Source organism: Coregonus lavaretus (genome assembly GCF_964263955.1).
Source record: "Coregonus lavaretus genome assembly, chromosome: 1".
Lineage (NCBI taxonomy): Eukaryota > Metazoa > Chordata > Actinopteri > Salmoniformes > Salmonidae > Coregonus > Coregonus lavaretus.
In genome coordinates, this window is record NC_139988.1 from 21,862,104 (window position 1) to 21,881,594 (window position 19,491).

The following is a 19,491-nucleotide window of genomic DNA, read 5'->3' on the forward strand; positions in this document are numbered from 1 at the left end:
TGCAAACCTGGTGGCCAACTACAAGAAACGTCTGACCTCTGTGATTGCCAACAAGGGTTTTGCCACCAAGTACTAAGTCATGTTTTGCAGAGGGGTCAAATACTTATTTCCCTCATTAAAATGCAAATCAATTTATAACATTTTTGACATGCATTTTTCTGGATTTTTTTGTTGTTATTCTGTCTCTCACTGTTCAAATAAACCTACCATTAAAATTATAGACTGATCATTTCTTTGTCAGTGGGCAAACATACAAAATCAGCAGGGGATCAAATACTTTTTTCCCTCACTGTATAGGCCCTTTAACATATACTATATTACATAGTTTACTTTGTGACAAATGTATTGCTCACACAAACAAATTCAAAGATATTCCCCCAAATCTTACAAATCCCAAATAGCAAGAAGTAAAATACGACTAGATCATAGAACTAGACACCCACATTAAGATAGATCAAACAATTACATTTTCTTAAACATATGCATACATCATTAACAAATAACAGATTCAGTTATAATTTACTGCATACAGTTTATTACTGTTTTCAAATGCTTTAATTGTATTGAAGATACAGTCCAAGGCTAGGTGTGCTTGAATGCTAAGGATAGTACAGTCTGAGCCAGATTATGTTCAGTCATTGTATTGCAGTCCTCATAAATCCTGCTAAAACTTAAAGTGCAGCGCATGGTCTACAGTACTTGTGAAAGATCAGTCCTGTGTGTGCTTGGATTTGTCCAACATAATCAGGGTTCTTCTCTTCCAATTGTCTGGCTAAATGTATCCGTGCTTCACAGCAACCAATCAGAGGCAAGGATAACAGGAAGTAGAACATGGCGCTAATAGAGGATTGGAGGAGGAGACTGGTCATCGACAGAGATGAGAGGCCTGGGTTGGTCCTCAGTGGCCTGGGCTGGTTCCTCCTGAGGCGGGGGGAGACTGTAGGGCCAAGAGGGAGGGAGGACGGATAGGTGGAAGGAAGGGAGGAAAACAGGAGGGATAGGGACAGAAGGGATGAAGAACAGGAAGAGAGGTGGAGGGAGCCAACTGATTCATCAGTCATTAACACCAAGGATTATGGAGTACAGAGTAGAGAATCAGCACTTTTACTGCAGCAAGAGAGTGAGTTTGGAGCTGCCTCTGAATGAAGATTGAATAAGGGTGAAATAAGCCTTTGACGTGTGCGCAAGGCAAGCATCATGCAACAAAACCATCAACAGAGAATGAAGATTTAGGGCTCTATTACATAGCAATGTAAAGGTCATTTTCGATTGAGCTGACATATGCAGTGTTTACCATGAATGCAGTCTCCGCTAACGCAGGAACATTGCCTGAACTTCCGCGATACATATTGAATAGAGCCCTAAATTAATCTGTTCAGAATGTTCAGAAGCAAAAAAAGATCTCTGGTTGGAATGCACAACCAATGCCCATCCCCTGATTGTTTTTTTAATTAATTTTTTTATTTTACCTTTATTTAACTAGGCAAGTCAGTTAAGAACAAATTCTTATTTACAATGACGGCCTACACAGGCCAAACCCGGACGACGCTGGGCCAATTGTGCGCCGCCCTATGGGACTCCCAATCACGGCCGGTTGTGATACAGCCTGGAATCGAACCAGGGGGTCTGTAGTGACGCCTCAAGCACTGAGATGCAGTGCCTTAGACCACCCGCCACTCGCCACTCGGCGAGACACAGAATGAAAGCACATCAAAGATGACGAATATCCACTGTTTACCGCCAAGTGACGTCACTCCTATGTGAGTTGCGCTGTCTGACGTAAGACAATAAATGAATGTCAACTGTTCAAGCGATAGTGGAGACTTCCAAAATGACACCCCATTCTCTAAATAGTGTGCTGGCTCTGCCAAACAATTATACACTATATAGGGAATAGGATGCAATTTCAGACAAAGCCATAAAATGGGAGAATGGGCTAGGACCCTCCTCATGAAACAAGACAGCCGATGACAGTGAAGTGCACTTAGATAGTGGAAGTGAAAGGAAGCTGGTGAATGGGTGATATTTTGGCTGAATAGTAACATATTGTAACTTACGAGAGGTCCGTTTGACTCAAAAGCGGGCAAACCGTTCACTCAAAAGCCTCATACTGAAAAGGTAAACAGTCCTATGGTGTGAACATTCATGCTCATTTCAAATAATGGGTAAAAAATCATATTACTTATTTTCACTGTCTTGTCTAACTTATAATAATAATAATAATAATATGCCATTTAGCAGACGCTTTTTTCCAAAGCGACTTACAGTCATGCGTGCATACATTTTTGTGTATGGGTGGTCCCGGGGATCGAACCCACTACCTTGGCGTTACAAGCGCCGTGCTCTACCAGCTGAGCTACAGAACTTAGTAAACTAAGTAAACTAACCATAGCCACAGTGTTCAAATAATAATGACAGATTTATAACAGATTTACGTTTGATTGAACTTATACTTTACATAACCAATTAATCAGTTAAAGACAGTAAAACATTTTCAAAACACTGTTTTCCCATAAGTACACCAAAAAATTATTTACTTACTGGCAGCCAGTTACCTGTAAGTTACTGTAAAAAAAATAAAGGTACAGTATGTTATCGTAAACTCCAAATGAACTTTGGTTTAACAGTACATTACTGTAAAGAGATGCAGCTACTGTAAAGAACTGTTAAACCAAAGTTTATTTGGAATTTATGTTAACATACTGTACCTTTTCTTTACAGTAACTTACAGGTAACTGGCTGCCAGCAAGTTGCTGTAAAAACAACAGGACTTTTTTACGGTGTATGTTTAGTTTGACAGATTTGGACAAAACCGCAACCAATGTTAATAACACTAAAGTTAATCATCTTAGGCCATTATGTCATTCCCCAAAGCGTGTCACTCCCCCAAATGCAATTTGTTCAGTACAACAAAACAAAAGAACCAACATAAAAAAGTCACACGCAAAAAGAGAGGAGAGAGGCAAGCAAGCAGGCACAAACAGGCATATGACACGTACACAAACATTACACCCGTCAAACTTACACAGATAGAGTACTGTAAAGACAGACAACAGTTAAATGGCACGATACTCAGTGCAGGTCAGGAGGACTCACAGGTCTGGTTTACATGCAGTAGGGAAGAGTACCTGTTTATTTGTGAGCAGCAAGAGGAGCTGGCCGGCTGGGGTATGGCTGGGGTATGGTGGTGGATCGGAGGGGAGGGGGGGGGATAGTCCCGGTAACACTTTGTTTGGATAGTCCCCATACAGATTTTCATAGATGTTCAAACTGTTCAACAAACTATCCACTAACCCTAGTTCCACCCAGAACCCTGGCTGCATCCACAACCCTAACCCTAACAAGATGCTATAAAACAACAGAGATGCAATTGACAGTTTGTTGACAGTTTGAGCATCTATAGACCATCTATAGGGGACTATCTAAATAAAACGGGACCTACTGTACTGTACTAGAAAGGGCAGTGGCCAGACCACTATCCAGACAGTAACATCGAGATGGAAGGAAGACGACACCAAATGTGTAAAGTAAAGTGGGGTGAAGCACTGCATGCATGAGGTAGTGGGAGAGGAAGCTAAGGTGACAACTACTTCTACTAGATTTGAACACAAACTAATTTGCAAAATAGTAATATTATTGTGGTAACACTTTACTTGACACACAGCGTCATAACACGACATAACCATGTCATAATTAGGTGATAATGCCTGAGAAGCCGGTGTTTGGAGGATATATTGGCACGGGTGTTGTTAGGCCCGAGATGAAGTCGCATATTTTGTATATAGATAATTTCAGGGATCTATTATTTTAGCTCATTAAATTTATTCATACTACTTCATCCTTCCACAAGATATAGTCCCGACACAAATCTAGGGTTGCTACCCAAGCCGGCTGGTCATTTGTTCTATCGTTTCGGTTGCTAGAGACGCGACCCAGTCATTCAGTATTTCTGTTCTGTATCTATGGAAGCGACCCAGTCGTTCGTTCTAAATGTTCCATTGCCATACTGGCTGGCAACGTTCTTATCCCTTGCTTGCTAGCTAGCCAACTACGGCTAACTTATGTGGTGTCTAAGGAATGTATGACTTTGCTAACGTTTGCAAATGGTATCTTAGAGGATGTTGATTCAGCTTAGGGAAGCATCTGGGGAACAGTTCTATAGGGGCACTCTAAAACAGAGGAAGTCTGTTGTGTGGAGTCATGGGATTGGTCTGTAGGGGAAACCACCCATATCATGGTAAAGATTATAAATACTTGGTGGAGACAAAGGAGGACAGAACAACATATTATTTTGAGTCCGTTGTTCTCCAGATGCCTGCAGATGTCTGTAAACTTACGCTGAAATCCTTTGAAATAATAAACCTTTATAATCAAAGTACAGTGTAAGCGGACACCTTGTTCTCACAGCATAATTAGCATCATTATTTAGATACCACACTTACAGTCACGTCAAAAAGTGCAGTCAGAATAACAGCAAAGTAGCCACATTTGCATTTGTTTAAGCTGTTCTCTAGTGATATTTATTTGGATACATCCATAAAAATGAGCTAAGGAGGCGCGATTTCACCTGGCATAGAAAATGTGCTCACTCGTCAGGACACTGTTGTTCAGAGGGTTGTTCAGAGGAGCTGCCAACAACACAGCTAACACAATCACTTCAAACTGAAGCTGGAAAGATTCGTTTCATTTTACCTTTTTTCAATTGACATTTCTTTGTATATATCAATAAAAATGATGCCAGCTGATTCATGATTTCGACTGGCTGAGAAACGCTGCCTGCATGTCTGTCTCGTCTAGACTCCTGACACGTTCATTACTACGGGACAGCAGGAGATCGAATTTCAATATTGAAAGACAGACAGCGAGGTTTATACAAATCTCTGATGTTGAAAACGAAATGTTAGTCTAAAAGAAATGTGAGATAATGGCTAGATGCTTTTTATAGTGGAGATCAAGTTTAGAAAGTGCCTGGCTGGGCTGATGAGACAGTTGATTTCTCGAAGGTGAACCTTCCCCCCAGTCTGAGGTCCTGAGCGTGTAGATTGTATTGTGTGTAGATTGATGAGAAAAAAAAAATGTAATCAATTTTAGAATAAGGCTGTAACATAACAAAATGTGGAAAAAGTCAAGGGGTCTGAATACTTTCCGAATGCACTGTATATTTAGACCTGTTGTGACATATATTGCGTTATTTTATGGCTGGTTATGACACCTACATAAGAGTGTCAAGACCAACAAAACCTACCACACAAGGCAAGACATTCCATTACACCATAGCCTACTTGTCAACAGTATGTTTATGTTATTTTAACATTTTCTGAAATTTACCATATTAAATGATCATTGTAATTGCGCACACATTGATGTCAGACATGCACCTACCCCAAAGCTATGTTTCTGATGACTGAGATGAATGCAGGAGCAGATTTTAGGAGCAAGACAAGACACCCTCTTTGTGACTGATGACTGACATAACGGCATGTACGTGATAGGCCTATCTGGCTTATATGATTATGATGGTCATAATACTTCTTGACAGTGTCATAATGTGCATTTTCGTCTCCAAGTAAAGTGACACAGGATGGTCATAATGCATTATGACAGTGATGAAAAAAAAACATGACTAAAGATTTCATTACAACAACAACAAACTTTCAAATGAAAGGAAACTTCTTGGCAGGGAAACCGGTGTTTGGAGGATATATTGGCACGGGTGTTGTAAGGCCCGAGACGAAGTCCTATACAAATCTCCACTGTTGCAAATTAAATGTTAGTCTAAAAGAAATGTGGGATAATGTCTAGATGCTTTTAATAGTGGAGATCAAGTTTATAAATTGCTTGGCTGGGCTGATGTGGTCGAATACAAAACAGTGTAGTTATTCCCTCCGTAAGGCAATCAAACAGGCAAAATGTCAGTACAGAGACAAAGTGGAGTCGCAATTCAACGGCTCAGATACGAGACATATGTGGCAGGGTCTACAGACAATCACCGATTACAAAGGGAAAACCAGCCATGTCGCGGACTCAGACGTTTTGCTCCCAGACAAGCTAAACACCTTCTTCGTTCACTTTGAGGATAACACAGTGCCACCGACGTGGCTCGCTCCCAAGGACTGTGGGCTCTCGTTCTCCGTGGCCGACGTGAGTAAGACATGTAAGCGTGTTAACCCTCGCAAGGCTGCCGGCCCAGACGACATCCCTAGCCGCGTCCTCAGAGCATGCGCAGACCAGCTGGCTGGAGTGTTTACGGACATATTCAATCTCTCCCTATCCCAGTCTCCTGTCCCCACTTGCTTCAAAATGTCCACCATTGTTCCTGTACCCAAGAAAGCAAAAGGTAACTGAACTAAATTACTATCGCCCAGTAGCCCTCACTTCTGTCATCATGAAGTGCTTTGAGAGGCTTGTTAAGGATCATATCACCTCTACCTTACAGTGAGGGAAAAAAGTATTTGATCCCTTGCTGATTTTGTACGTTTGCCCACTGACAAAGAAATGATCAGTCTATAATTTTAATGGTATGTTTATTTGAACAGTGAGAGACAGAATAACAACAAAAAAATCCAGAAAAACGCATTTCAAAAATGTTATAAATTTATTTTCATTTTAATGAGAGAAATAAGTATTTGACCCCCTCTCAATCAGAAAGATTTCTGGCTCCCAGGTGTCTTTTATACAGGTAACGAGCTGAGATTAGGAGCACACTCTTAAAGGGAGTGTTCCTAATCTCAGCTTGTTACCTGTATAAAAGACACCTGTCCACAGAAGCAATCAATCAATCAGATTCCAAACTCTCCACCATGGCCAAGACCAAAGAGCTCTCTAAGGATGTCAGGGACAAGATTGTAGACCTGGAATGGGCTACAAGACCATCGCCAAGCAGCTTGGTGAGAAGGTGACAACAGTTGGTGCAATTATTCGCAAATGGAAGAAACACAAAATAACTGTCAATCTCCCTCGGCCTGAAGCTCCATGCAAGATCTCACCTCGTGGAGTTGCAATGATCATGAGAACGGTGAGGAATCAGCCCAGAACTACACGGTAGGAACTTGTCAATGATCGCAAGGCAGCTGGGACCATAGTCACCAAGAAAACAATTGGTAACACACTACGCCGTGAAGGACTGAAATCCTGCAGCGCCCGCAAGGTCCCCCTGCTCAGGAAAGCACATATACAGGGCCGTCTGAAGTTTGCCAATGAACATCTGAATGATTCAGAGGAGAACTGGGTGAAAGTGTTGTGGTCAGATGAGACCAAAATCGAGCTCTTTGGCATCAACTCAACTCGCCGTGTTTGGAGGAGGAGGAATGCTGCCTATGACCCCAAGAACACCATCCCCACCATCAAACATGGAGGTGGAAACATTATGCTTTGGGGGTGTTTTTCTGCTAAGGGGACAACTTCACAGCATCAAAGGGACGATGGACAGGGCCATGTACCGTCAAATCTTGGGTGAGAACCTCCTTCCCTCAGCCAGTGCATTGAAAATGGGTCGTGGATGGGTATTCCAGCATGACAATGACCCAAAACACACATCCAAGGCAACAAAGGAGTGGCTCGAGAAGAAGCACATTAAGGTCCTAGAGTGGCCTAGCCAGTCTCCAGACCTTATTCCCATAGAAAATCTGTGGAGGGAGCTGAAGGTTCGAGTTGCCAAACGTCAGCCTCGAAACCTTAATGACTTGGAGAAGATATGCAAAGAGGAGTGGAACAAAATCCCTCCTGAGATGTGTGCAAACCTGGTGGCCAACTACAAGAAACGTCTGGCCTCTGTGATTGCCAACAAGGGTTTTGCCACTAAGTACTAAGTCATGTTTTGCAGAGGGGTCAAATACTTATTTCCGTCATTGAAATGCAAATCAATTTATAACATTTTTGACATGCGTTTTTCTGGATTTTTTTGTTGTTATTCTGTGTGGTGAAGAAGGCGCAACAGAAATTCGGCTTGGCCCCTAAGACCCTCAGAAACTTTTACAGACGCACAATTGAGATCATTCTGTTGGGCTGTATCACCGCCTGTTACGGCAACTGCACTGCCTGCAACCGCAGGGCTCTCCAGAGGGTGGTGCGTTCTTCCCAATGCATCACCGGGGGCACACTGCCTGCCCTCCAGGACACCTACAGCACCCGATTTCACAGGAAGGCCAAAAAGATCATCAAGTACATCAACCACCTGACCCATGGCCTGTTCACCCCGCTATCATCCAGAAGGCGAGGTCAGTACAGGTGCATCAAAGCTGGGACCGAGAAACTGAAAAACAACTTCTATCTCAAGGCCATCAGACTGTTAAATAACCATCACTAGCCGGCTACCACCCGGTTACTCAACCCTGCACCTAAGAGGCTGCTGCCCTATATACATAGACATGGAATCACTGGCCACTTTAATAATGGAACACTAGTCACTTTAATAATGTTTACACACTGCTTTACTCATCTCATATGTATATACTGTATTATATTCTACTGTATTTTAGTCAATGCCACTCCGACATTGCTCGTCCTAATATTCATATCTTTCTTAATTCCATTATTTTACTTTTAGATGTGTGTATTGTTGTGAATTGTTAGATATTACTGCACTGTTGGAACTAGGAACACAAGCATTTCGCTACACCCGCAATAACATCTGCTAAAAATGTGTATGTGACCAATAACATTTGATTTGATGAGACAGTGGATTGCGCAGTCAGATGGAACAGATTAAATCGACATTTTAAAGTCATAGATTTAGCCGGTGGTAACTTGTGGAATAGACACCGGCTGGAATGCGGTTTTACACTCACTTACAGTTAGTGAGTGCATACATTTTCATACTGGCCCCCCGTGGGAAACGACCCTGGCGTTGCAAGCGCCATGCTCTACCAACTGAGCTACAGGGGACTAATAATGTGTTATGATGCTTGGTGTGAAGTAAAATGTTACCATTATTGTTATGTATTTGGATTAATAATGAATTATTCCCCAATTAAAGTTTGTATTCCCCAAGCATTTTAAATACTTGTTCTACTGCAACAGATTACAGTTGTTATAGATTATTCAACCAATGAGAAGCAACTATTGTTGGCCTTTAGCTGTATATCATGTTAGACAAATAAACAAACTTCCTAATTAAGCATAATGGTCTTTAAAATGGAGAAACCTTTATGTTAAAAGTCCCTCGAGATTCCAAAGGCCTTGGATATAGATGTGCATAAATAAGGGTACAGAAATACAACAGAGCGCTCAACTGAAGTAATATTTATTAAGCATATTTGAATAATAGAAAATCCCCATACATTTGGGGTCATTTTTCAACATGACACTATTTTGGAGTCCCCCAAAGCATGCAATAATAGCAATAATTCTCTGTACATTATTCAGATTCATTTTTACAACAAAAAATGCATTGTTCAAAAAACTAAATCACAAATAATAGAAGAATACTATATTTTATTATTATTTTTGCCACTGAGAGTGGGTGTGCCATCTCTTCAGATGTGGCAGTCTGATCACTCATACCTTGGCCTTATTCTAGTGGAGAAAGAAGAAACATTGGCAGCTTCCGGTTGTAGTAACTCGTTTGAGAGCGCTTTTGTCTCTACATTTATCAAAACACAGATAGACAGAGAAGTGGGTTGGCAAAGCTAGGGGAAGACAGGAGTTAGGTCAGACACAAACAGAGAGGGGGACTGGGAGCAAGAGAGACACAGCAAGGCACATGTAAAGAAGGAGACATTTTGTTTGCAGCGGGGAAGGAGTTTTGGGTAGTACAGTTTGGCCGTAAATGTCACTTTTTCTCCCTTTAGCCAATTGTAATAATTGGGTCAATCTAATAGAATTTCAAGGGGAATTCAAAGATAGTGTTGTGATAGGAAATAGCCTAATACTTAGCGGCAATCATTTCTGATTTGGACAGGACAGGGGTTAGTATCGACAGGTACATACAGACAAGCAAACAGACTAGCGTCGTTCTTTATTCAGCACATAGAAATAACAACAGACAGACATCTTTTATCCTGCCTCAGATACAGCATCATGCTTTTTCATTTCCTTTCTTTATACAAGTCTTTTATTACAAAGACTAAAGTACAAGAAGGCTGAACGAAGTAACAATAATGAATCAACCCCCTGTCCCTTTTAAAGGTTGCTCATTTCATGTGTAGTGCAAATATGTGTCAAAATAGCAAGCGACACAGTACATGCAAGCTTATTTATTACGAAGCTCTAAATGGCTATTGATCCAATTCAATTATTGCCATAATTTGCGGTTGTGCGGTTGGCAAATGATGACTCTTTTAAAGGCATCTGACCCATTCATTGTCTCCAAGGACTGTGCAGACCAGAATTACCTGTTTGTTCTGTGACATATGGTAATTGCACAGTGGGACACGATTAGATTGAAAGGTTTACAGCTAGTAAACATTTAATGATGTTGCTCCCAAATCATCATCCCTTTGTATGCACAGCAAGAGACACTGTCTAGTCAATTATTAGAGTTCTTTGTAAACAGTTGGCAGCCAGGCAGCACTGATTGGAGGGGATGAGAGAGAATGAGAAGAGAGGGTGTTGCTTTGGCAACATGGTTTACCCACCATGGGCCCTATTCAGACTTGAGATAAGTTGACTTAACATGGACCTAAGTCAAACAATGTTGAACTAACTCCATGTTTTCTTGACTTAAGTCCTACTTGGCAAAGGTCTGAATCGGGCCCCATGAAATGTAGCACCTTTGTCGTGGGATGGCAGAGGTGTAGAACAGGTATCAGTTGTCTTTTCTTTCATGCATGAACACCTGAACGATAACCAGAGCCTTGCATCTCTTTCTTTCAGGGATGAGTTTTTTTTTTTTACCCATTCAGCCTTGATAAAGTACAGTATGTTGATATTCAGACAAAATAACAATACTCAGAGGTGTAGCATCTGGATATCAGCGCAAGGTGTCTTTCACACAGCCTGCTAGTTAAGACCTCAGACATCATAAAACATATTACTTTGTGGCTAATAATAGTAATAATAACATTATTATACAAATAATTGGGTCTTTAAGGTGCGTTTTGATCAACTGATATAATCAATAGGCATAATAATCATCCATTTTATTTAATGGTACATTTATGTACAGTACATATTCATTGCCATCTATTTCATTGGTCGCCTGCTCTCATTATATGTTCAAATGAAAAATGAAAATTTGCATTTGAGTTATTTCACTAAATGTGATACATAACCTCTCATTTAAAGAGGGATATTAGAAGATACCTGAAGGACCTCACAGTCTGTAAAGTAAAGTCACTGTCTGAAGCATAAGAAGACACAGTATACTGTAGATTAACTTTAACTTTTTGATCATTGTACGTTGTATCTTTACATTATTAAAACAATCTCCTTTGGATTACCATTTAGATTTACACTGATAGTATAAATCCTTCATCTTTCAACCTTCATTCTGCTGGAGAACATGAATATTCTATTTAAAAACATTTGTATGATTTTATTGTATATTTGCAGAGGAAGAAATCCCTATTCAATATAAAAGACATGTACATGCATGAAAGACAAGCAAAAGATTTGACTCATTTTCCTCCTCAGACAAAGTCCATCATTCCAATGATTTTAACAAGGATGGATCAGGATGGTGTCCTTTAGCGAGGGGTTAGTTGGTTCTGCTTTGTGGTTCTGGTTCCACCAGTGCTTGGCCTGGGAACTGCAGCGTAGCGTGGAAGTGCAGGGTGTGGAGGGAGGGAGAGGATAGGAGGAGAGACAAGTCTTTCCCTTGGTGGGATGGAAGGGGGAGGATGGTGGAGGGGAGGGGAGGGGGGGGAATAGGGAAATGGACTGGTAAACTCAGGTGGAGAGGGGAGTGCTGTGGTGGGTTAGAGAGAGGACGAGAGAAGAGGGGTGAGGGTTAGAGAGAGGGCAAGAGATGAAGGGTGAGGGTTAGAGAGAGGGCAAGAGAGGAGGGGTGAGGGTTAGAGAGAGGGCGAGAGAGGAGGGGTGAGGGTTAGAGAGAGGGCAAGAGAGGAGGGGTGAGGGTTAGAGAGAGGGCAAGAGAGGAGGGGTGAGGTTAGAGAGAGGGCAAGAGAGGAGGGGTGAGGGTTAGAGAGAGGGCAAGAGAGGAGGGGTGAGGGTTAGAGAGAGGGCAAGAGAGGAGGGGTGAGGGTTAGAGAGAGGGCAAGAGAGGAGGGGTGAGGGTTAGAGAGAGGGCAAGAGAGGAGGGGTGAGGGTTAGAGAGAGGGCAAGAGAGGAGGGGTGAGGGTTAGAGAGAGGGCAAGAGAGGAGGGGTGAGGGTTAGAGAGAGGGCGAGAGGAGGGGTGAGGGTTAGAGAGAGGGCAAGAGAGGAGGGGTGAGGGTTAGAGAGAGGGCAAGAGAGGAGGGGTGAGGGTTAGAGAGAGGGCGAGAGAGGAGGGGTGAGGTTAGAGAGAGGGCAAGAGAGGAGGGGTGAGGTTAGAGAGAGGGCAAGAGAGGAGGGGTGAGGGTTAGAGAGAGGGCAAGAGAGGAGGGGTGAGGGTTAGAGAGAGGGCGAGAGAGGAGGGGTGAGGTTAGAGAGAGGGCAAGAGAGGAGGGGTGAGGTTAGAGAGAGGGCAAGAGAGGAGGGGTGAGGGTTAGAGAGAGGGCGAGAGAGGAGGGGTGAGGTTAGAGAGAGGGCAAGAGAGGAGGGGTGAGGTTAGCGATAGGGCAAGAGAGGAGGGGTGAGGGTTAGAGAGAGGGCAAGAGAGGAGGGGTGAGGTTAGAGAGAGGGCAAGAGAGGAGGGGTGAGGGTTAGAGAGAGGGCAAGAGAGGAGGGGTGAGGGTTAGAGAGAGGGCAAGAGAGGAGGGGTGAGGGTTAGAGATTGGGCGGGAGAGAAAGGGTGAGAGTGACTGGCAAGGAGGGCTGATGATGAGGGATTGCAGAGGTGCCTGGCAGGCAGTCAGTCCTATTGCAGCAGCAGCAAGCTGAGTCTGTGTCTGTCTGTCTGTCTGTCTGTCTGTCCCTTCTCACACTGTTGAAATCAATTTCGGAACTGTTCCCCCTTCGGAACTGTGGAACAAAGAGAAGGAGAAGCTTCCAGGTAGGTGTGGTATATAGGCACTCAAAGAAACAACAGTGGAGCAACACAACCAAATACAGTTGGCCAATCTACAGGCATATACTGTAGTTTGGCCAACTTTGGATCTGGGTGCCATGTTGCTGCTCTGTCTGAACATTCCCTTCATCCATTCACAATGATTATTTGAATATCAGAGTATTTCATACAGTAAACATAACATTTCCCCCAGAGGTATAGGGAGGAGACAGTAAAACGTCTTCAATCTCATTTCTCTGACATGAACTGACAGCCTTTCACAGTCAATGTTTACTGCAGACCTGAGTTCAAACAGTATAGAAAACACATACTACATGGACCCAGGTCTAGTATACTGTAGTTTACACATGGACACGGAGCACAGCGTGGGGAGCAGAGGGGATAGTAGTAATACTATGGAAGCGCTAGCTAGCTGCATGACGCGTGGAAGGTCAAAATGGGAGCATGTAAGCTTGAGGCTTTTCCCTGACTTCAAATTTAAAAACATAAAAACTAAATGTAAAAAGAACCAAAATGAAACTTAACGATAAAAGCTAAAGCAAAACATATGTTTCAAAGTAAAAGGAAAAAACATTGAGGGAAAATACTTATTTGACCCATTAGGATAAATGGGATAAGGATAAGTGATTCCCATTGGTCCAACATGGGTTGAGGTGGAACACCATTGGGATTTTGGGTTCCAGGTCTAGAATCTCACCTGTTACTGTGATTGGCTGGCCCAACTGTCGGTAGCAAACCAACCTAAACCAACCTTTCTATCCCACATGATATTATCACATAACCATGATAATATTGTAGCTAAGTCTCACTCAAATTAGTCGGGGAAAAAACAGAAACACAAATAGGAAACCATTCAAATTATATGGAAAATAACACAACAAAAACCTGATGTGTCCTTCTTTGTAGTTTGACAGTTGATGTTGTAAAGTTGGAGTTCCTATCAGTGGAATGACCTGCCTACTTGTTCTGGCTACTCTTTGATACTGTATATGTAATGCATTCCCAGTCTTTCTAGTGCAATCCTGTCCAAACCTTATCAATTCAGTATCACAATCAAAGGTATTTTTTATCTATATAGAGAAAAGTGAGCTTTACCTTGTTGAAAAACGTTGCTCATAGTCTTCAAGTCCTTGCTGTTGAGAAAAAGACAAACCACTTTTCAGCCATCAAGTCATTGGCACTTTTGTGTCACACTGGAAAATTGAAAAAAATATAACAGTATTGCTTTATTGGCAATCCAAAACAGTAGCAATTGATTTGCTGGCTATATTGTACCGCCATGTTAGACAAGGTAGACAGACAGGTAGGCTACTGCAGTAGTTTATGGTCCAATGTATCTCAGTCGGTAGCATGTGGTGCTTACAATGCCAAGAATCGTGGGTTTGATTCCTGCTAGGGCCACTATTTAGAAACATTTATGCACACAGGACTGTAAGTTGCTTTGGATAAAAGCATCTGCTAAATGGCTTATATAAATGGCCCCGTGTAGCTCAGTTGGTAGAGCATGGCGCTTGCAACGCCAGGGTTGTGGGTTCGATTCCCACGGGGGACCAGTATGAAAAAAAAAAAAAAAGTATGCTATCGCTAACTGTAAGTCGCTCTGGATAAGAGCGTCTGCTAAATATGTAAAATGTAAATATTATCAGTAATTGAAGTGTTGACAGTTGCCATACTAATATGAGCCAGTAGGGGGCACCAGCAGAACACCACTGCCTGTAGTCAGAGTGATACGGCTGTAGAACTATAGAACTGTAGAACTAACAGAACTGTCTGTTGTAACTATCTCTATTCTCTCAGAACAACACTAGAGACATATCCCTGAAATGATCTGAGGTGGGAAAATAAGTTGTTACGTGACTATCTGAGCAATTAGAGACTATTATCATGCCCACGTACAGTCTCTCTCCGCCTCCTCCTACCCAAAAGCCCTGTAAAGGGTTGAGTTTTGGTGTTAGATAATGTGACACAGCCCCCGCTCACTCTAGCCTCAACGACAGTGTGTGTGTCTCCCGTCAGCTGCGCTAGTCCCTCTTCATGTTATCAGCGGGCTCCTATCACAACTACTTTCGGCAGTACCAGAGGCAACCGAACGGCAAGCAGCCTTCTCCAATCTGGGCTCTGTCATCTCTGTGAGGCCAGTCACACACACGCACACACAAAGACACTCAGATTCAGAAACACATGCTCGCACACACACCCTCAGACAAACACACACACACACAAACACAGTGTGTGAGGCAGAGGGGAACTGATCCACTGTTTATGTAAGTTAATGGGCCAGAACGTTGTGGGAAAGCTGTGTTGAGTGAGACTGGGGACCTGGTGTACTGGTAGAACACACAGCCTGTCATATTGATGGTTGACTCCTCCTATAAATACTGAACAAAAATATAAACGCAACATGTAAAGTGCTCGTCTTATGTTTCATGAGCTGAAATAAAAGATCCCAGGAATGTTCCAAAAGCACAAAAAGCTTATTTTATTAGTTTACATCCCTGTTAGTGAGCATTTCTCCTTTGCCAAGATAATCCATCCACCTGACAGGTGTGGCATATCAAGAAGCTGATTAAACAGCATGATCATTACACAGGTGCACCTTGTGCTGGGGACAATAAAAGGCCACTCTAAAATGTGCAGTTTTGTCACACAACACAATGCCACAGATGTCTCAAGTTTTGATGGAGTGTGCAATTGGCATGCTGACTGCAGGAATTGTCACCAGAGCTGTTGCCAGTGAATTGAATGTTCATTTCTCTACCATAAGCCGCCTCCAACGTTGTTTTAGAGAATTTGGCAGTATGTCCAACTGGCCTCACAACCGCAGACCACGTGTAACCACACCAGCCTAGGACCTCCACATCCGGCTTCTTCACCTGCGGGATCATCTGAGACCAGCCACCCGGACAGGTGACAAAACTGAGGAGTATTTCTGTCTTTAATAAAGCCCTTTTGTGGCTTTATTAAACTTATTCTGATTGGCTGGACCTGGCTCCCCAGTGTTGGGCCTATGCCCTCACAAGGCCCACCCATGGCTGTGACCCTGCCCAGTCATGTGAAATCCATAGATTAGGGCCTAATAAATGTATTTCAATTGACTGATTTTCTCATATGAACTGTAACTAAATAAAATTGTTGAAATTGTTGCATGTTGCGTTTATATTTTTGTTCAGTATATTTGGGCTAACTAAGTGAGCTGGAGTGGTATATGTACAGTCGTGGTCAAAAGTTTTGAGAATGACACAAATACACATTTTCACAAGGTCTGCTGCCTCAGTTTTGATGATGGCAATTTGCATATAATCCAGAATGTCATGAAGAGTGATCAGATTAATTGCAATTCATTGAAAAGTCCCTCTTTGCCATGAAAATGAACTTAATCCCCCCAAAAACATGTCCACTGAATTTCAGCCCTGCCACAAAAGGACCAGCTGCCATCATGTCAGTGATTCTCTCATTAACACAGGTGAGAGTGTTGACGAGGACAAGGCTGGAGATCACTCTGTCATGCTGATTGAGTTAGAATAACAGACTGGAAGGAGGGTGGTGCTTGAAATCTTTGTTCTTCCTCTGTTAACCATGGTTCCTGCAAGGAAACACATGCCATCATCATTGCTTTGCACAAAAAGGGCTTCACAGGCAAGGGTATTGCTGCTAGTAAGATTGCACCTAAATCAACCATTTATCGGATCATCAAGAACTTCAAGGAGAGAGGTTCAATTGTTGTGAAGAAGGCATCAGGGCGCCCAAGAAAGTCCAGCAAGCGCCAGGACCGTCTCCTAAAGTTGATTCAGTTGCGGGATCGGGGCACCACCAGTGCAGAGCTTGCTCAGGAATGGCAGCAGGCAGGTGCGAGTGCATCTGCACGCACAGTAAGGCGAAGACTTTTGGAGGATGGCCTGGTGTCAAGGAGGGCAGCAAAGAAGCCAGGAAAAACATCAGGACAGACTGATATTCTGCAAAAGGTACAGGGATTGGACTGCTGAGGACTGGGGTAAAGTCATTTTCTCTGATGAATCCCCTTTCTGATTGTTTGGGGCATCCGGAAAACACCTTGTCCACCTTGAAGACAAGGTGAGCGCTACCATCAGTTCTGTGTCATGCCAACAGTAAAGCATCCTGAGACCATTCATGTGTGGGGTTGCTTCTCAGCCAAGGGAGTGGGCTCACTCAGAATTTTGCCTAAGAACACAGCCATGAATAAAGAATGGTACCAACACATCCTCCGCGAGCAACTTCTCCCAACCATCCAAGAAAGTTTGATGACGACCAATAATGGAGCACCTTGCCATAAGGCAAAAGTGATAACTAAGTGGCTCGGGGAACAAAACATCAACATTTTGGGTCCATGGCCAGGGAACTCCCCAGACCTTAATCCCATTGAGAACTTGTGGTCGATCCTCAAGAGGCGGGTGGACAAACAAAACCCCACAAATTCTGACAAACTCCAAGCATTGATTATGCAAGAATGGGCTGCCATCAGTCAGGATGTGGCCCATAAGTTAATTGACAGCATGCCAGGGTGGATTGCAGAGGTCTTGAAAAAGAAGGGTCAACACTGCAAATATTGACTCTTTGCATAAACTTAATGTAATTGTCAATAAAAGCCTTTGACACTTATGGAATGCTTGTAATTATACTTCAGTATACCATAGTAACATCTGACAAAAATATCTCATAACACTGAAGCAGCGAACTTTGTGAAGACCAATACTTGTGTCATTTTCAAAACTTTTGACCACGACTGTACAGTATTGAATGTACTGTATATATAATACTAATATATAATAATATATGCCATTTGGAAGACGCTTTCCTTCAAAGTGACTTACAGTCATGCATGCATTCAGAAGACCACCCGTATGTACATGCAGCATGGGCACGGGATATTTATGTCATCATTTTATGTGCATTTCACAGCATGGGGACAGGGTATTTATGTCATCATTTTATGTGCAGTTAGTCAAGTAATTAAAATAAGAAATACCTGCACATTTGAGATGCTTTCACAGTTTCAATGTTTGTGCATATAAACCTTCTGTGTGTATGTGTGTGTGTGTCTGTGTGCGTGTCTGTGTGTGTGTCTGTGTGCGTCTGTGTGTGTGTGTGTGTGTGTTGTTCTTGTTGTTTACCTGTGAGAAGCCTGGCCCTGCCACGCTGTATGGGCGTTGTTGTCTGCTGTGTGCCATGGCAGCGCTCTGTGCCAGCAGGCGAGATGACATACCATAGTCAGGGGTAGGGACACCGGCCATGTCCTCTCTCTCCAACAGGTTGCCCGTGCTACTGCTCTTACCATGGTGGAGACTGGAAACAGACATAGAAGTAGAGTCATTCTATCATTATATTTCTATGATCAAACATAGCCTGTGCTGCTGCTCTTACCATGGTGGAGACTGGAAACAGACAAAGAAGTAGAGTCATTCTATCATTATATTTCTATGATCAAACATAGCCTGTGTTGCTGCTCTTACCATTGGGGAGACTGGAAACAGATACAGTGGGGAAATAAAGTATTTAGTCAGCCACCAATTGTGCAAGTTCTCCCACTTAAAAAGATGAGAGAGGCCTGTAATATTCATCATAGGTACACATCAACTATGACAGACAAAATGAGAAGAAAAAAATCCAGAAAATCAAATTGTAGGATTTTTAATGAATTTATTTGCAAATTATGGTGGAAAATAAGTATTTGGTCAATAACAAAAGTTTCTCAATACTTTGTTATATACCCTTTGTTGGCAATGACACAGGTCAAACGTTTTCTGTAAGTCTTCACAAGGTTTTCACACACTGTTGCTGGTATTTTGGCCCATTCCTCCATGCAGATCTCCTCTAGAGCAGTGATGTTTTGGGGCTGTCGCTGGGCAACACGGACTTTCAACTCCCTCCAAAGATTTTCTATGGGGTTGAGATCTGGAGACTGGCTAGGCCACTCCAGGACCTTGAAATGCTTCTTACGAAGCCACTCCTTCGTTGCCCGGGCGGTGTGTTTGGGATCATTGTCATGCTGAAAGAACCAGCCACGTTTCATCTTCAATGCCCTTGCTGATGGAAGGAGGTTTTCACTCAAAATCTCACGATACATGGCCCCATTCATTCTTTCCTTTACACGGATCAGTCGTCCTGGTCCCTTTGCGGAAAAACAGCCCCAAAGCATGATGTTTCCACCCCCATGCTTCACAGTAGGTATGGTGTTCTTTGGATGCAACTCAGCATTCTTTGTCCTCCAAACACGACGAGTTGAGTTTTTACCAAAAAGTTATATTTTGGTTTCATCTGACCATATGACATTCTCCCAATCCTCTTCTGGATCATCCAAATGCACTCTAGCAAACTTCAGACGGGCCTGGACATGTACTGGCTTAAGCAGGGGGACACATATGGCACTGTAGGATTTGAGTCCCTGGCGGCGTAGTGTGTTACTGATGGTAGGCTTTGTTACTTTGGT

At 42.8% G+C, this 19,491-nt stretch overlaps 1 protein-coding gene across 2 annotated transcripts in view; it reads right to left on the bottom strand.

The window, feature by feature from the left end:
* Nucleotides 1–694: 694 nt before the first annotated feature.
* Nucleotides 695–19,491, bottom strand: part of baiap2b (BAR/IMD domain containing adaptor protein 2b) — a 154,699-nt gene continuing 135,902 nt past the window's right edge. The window contains exons 12-14 of one of the 2 annotated variants that reach the window (XM_084161352.1): nucleotides 18,176–18,347; nucleotides 14,142–14,179; nucleotides 695–937 (exon numbers count right to left, since the gene is read on the bottom strand). In XM_084161352.1, the coding sequence (XP_084017478.1) occupies nucleotides 838–937; nucleotides 14,142–14,179; nucleotides 18,176–18,347 (310 nt within the window). In that variant the 3' untranslated portion in view covers nucleotides 695–837. Of the gene's footprint in view, nucleotides 938–12,889; nucleotides 13,001–14,141; nucleotides 14,180–18,175; nucleotides 18,348–19,491 lie in introns of those variants that run through there. The other variant, XM_084161353.1, reaches the window with a different exon arrangement.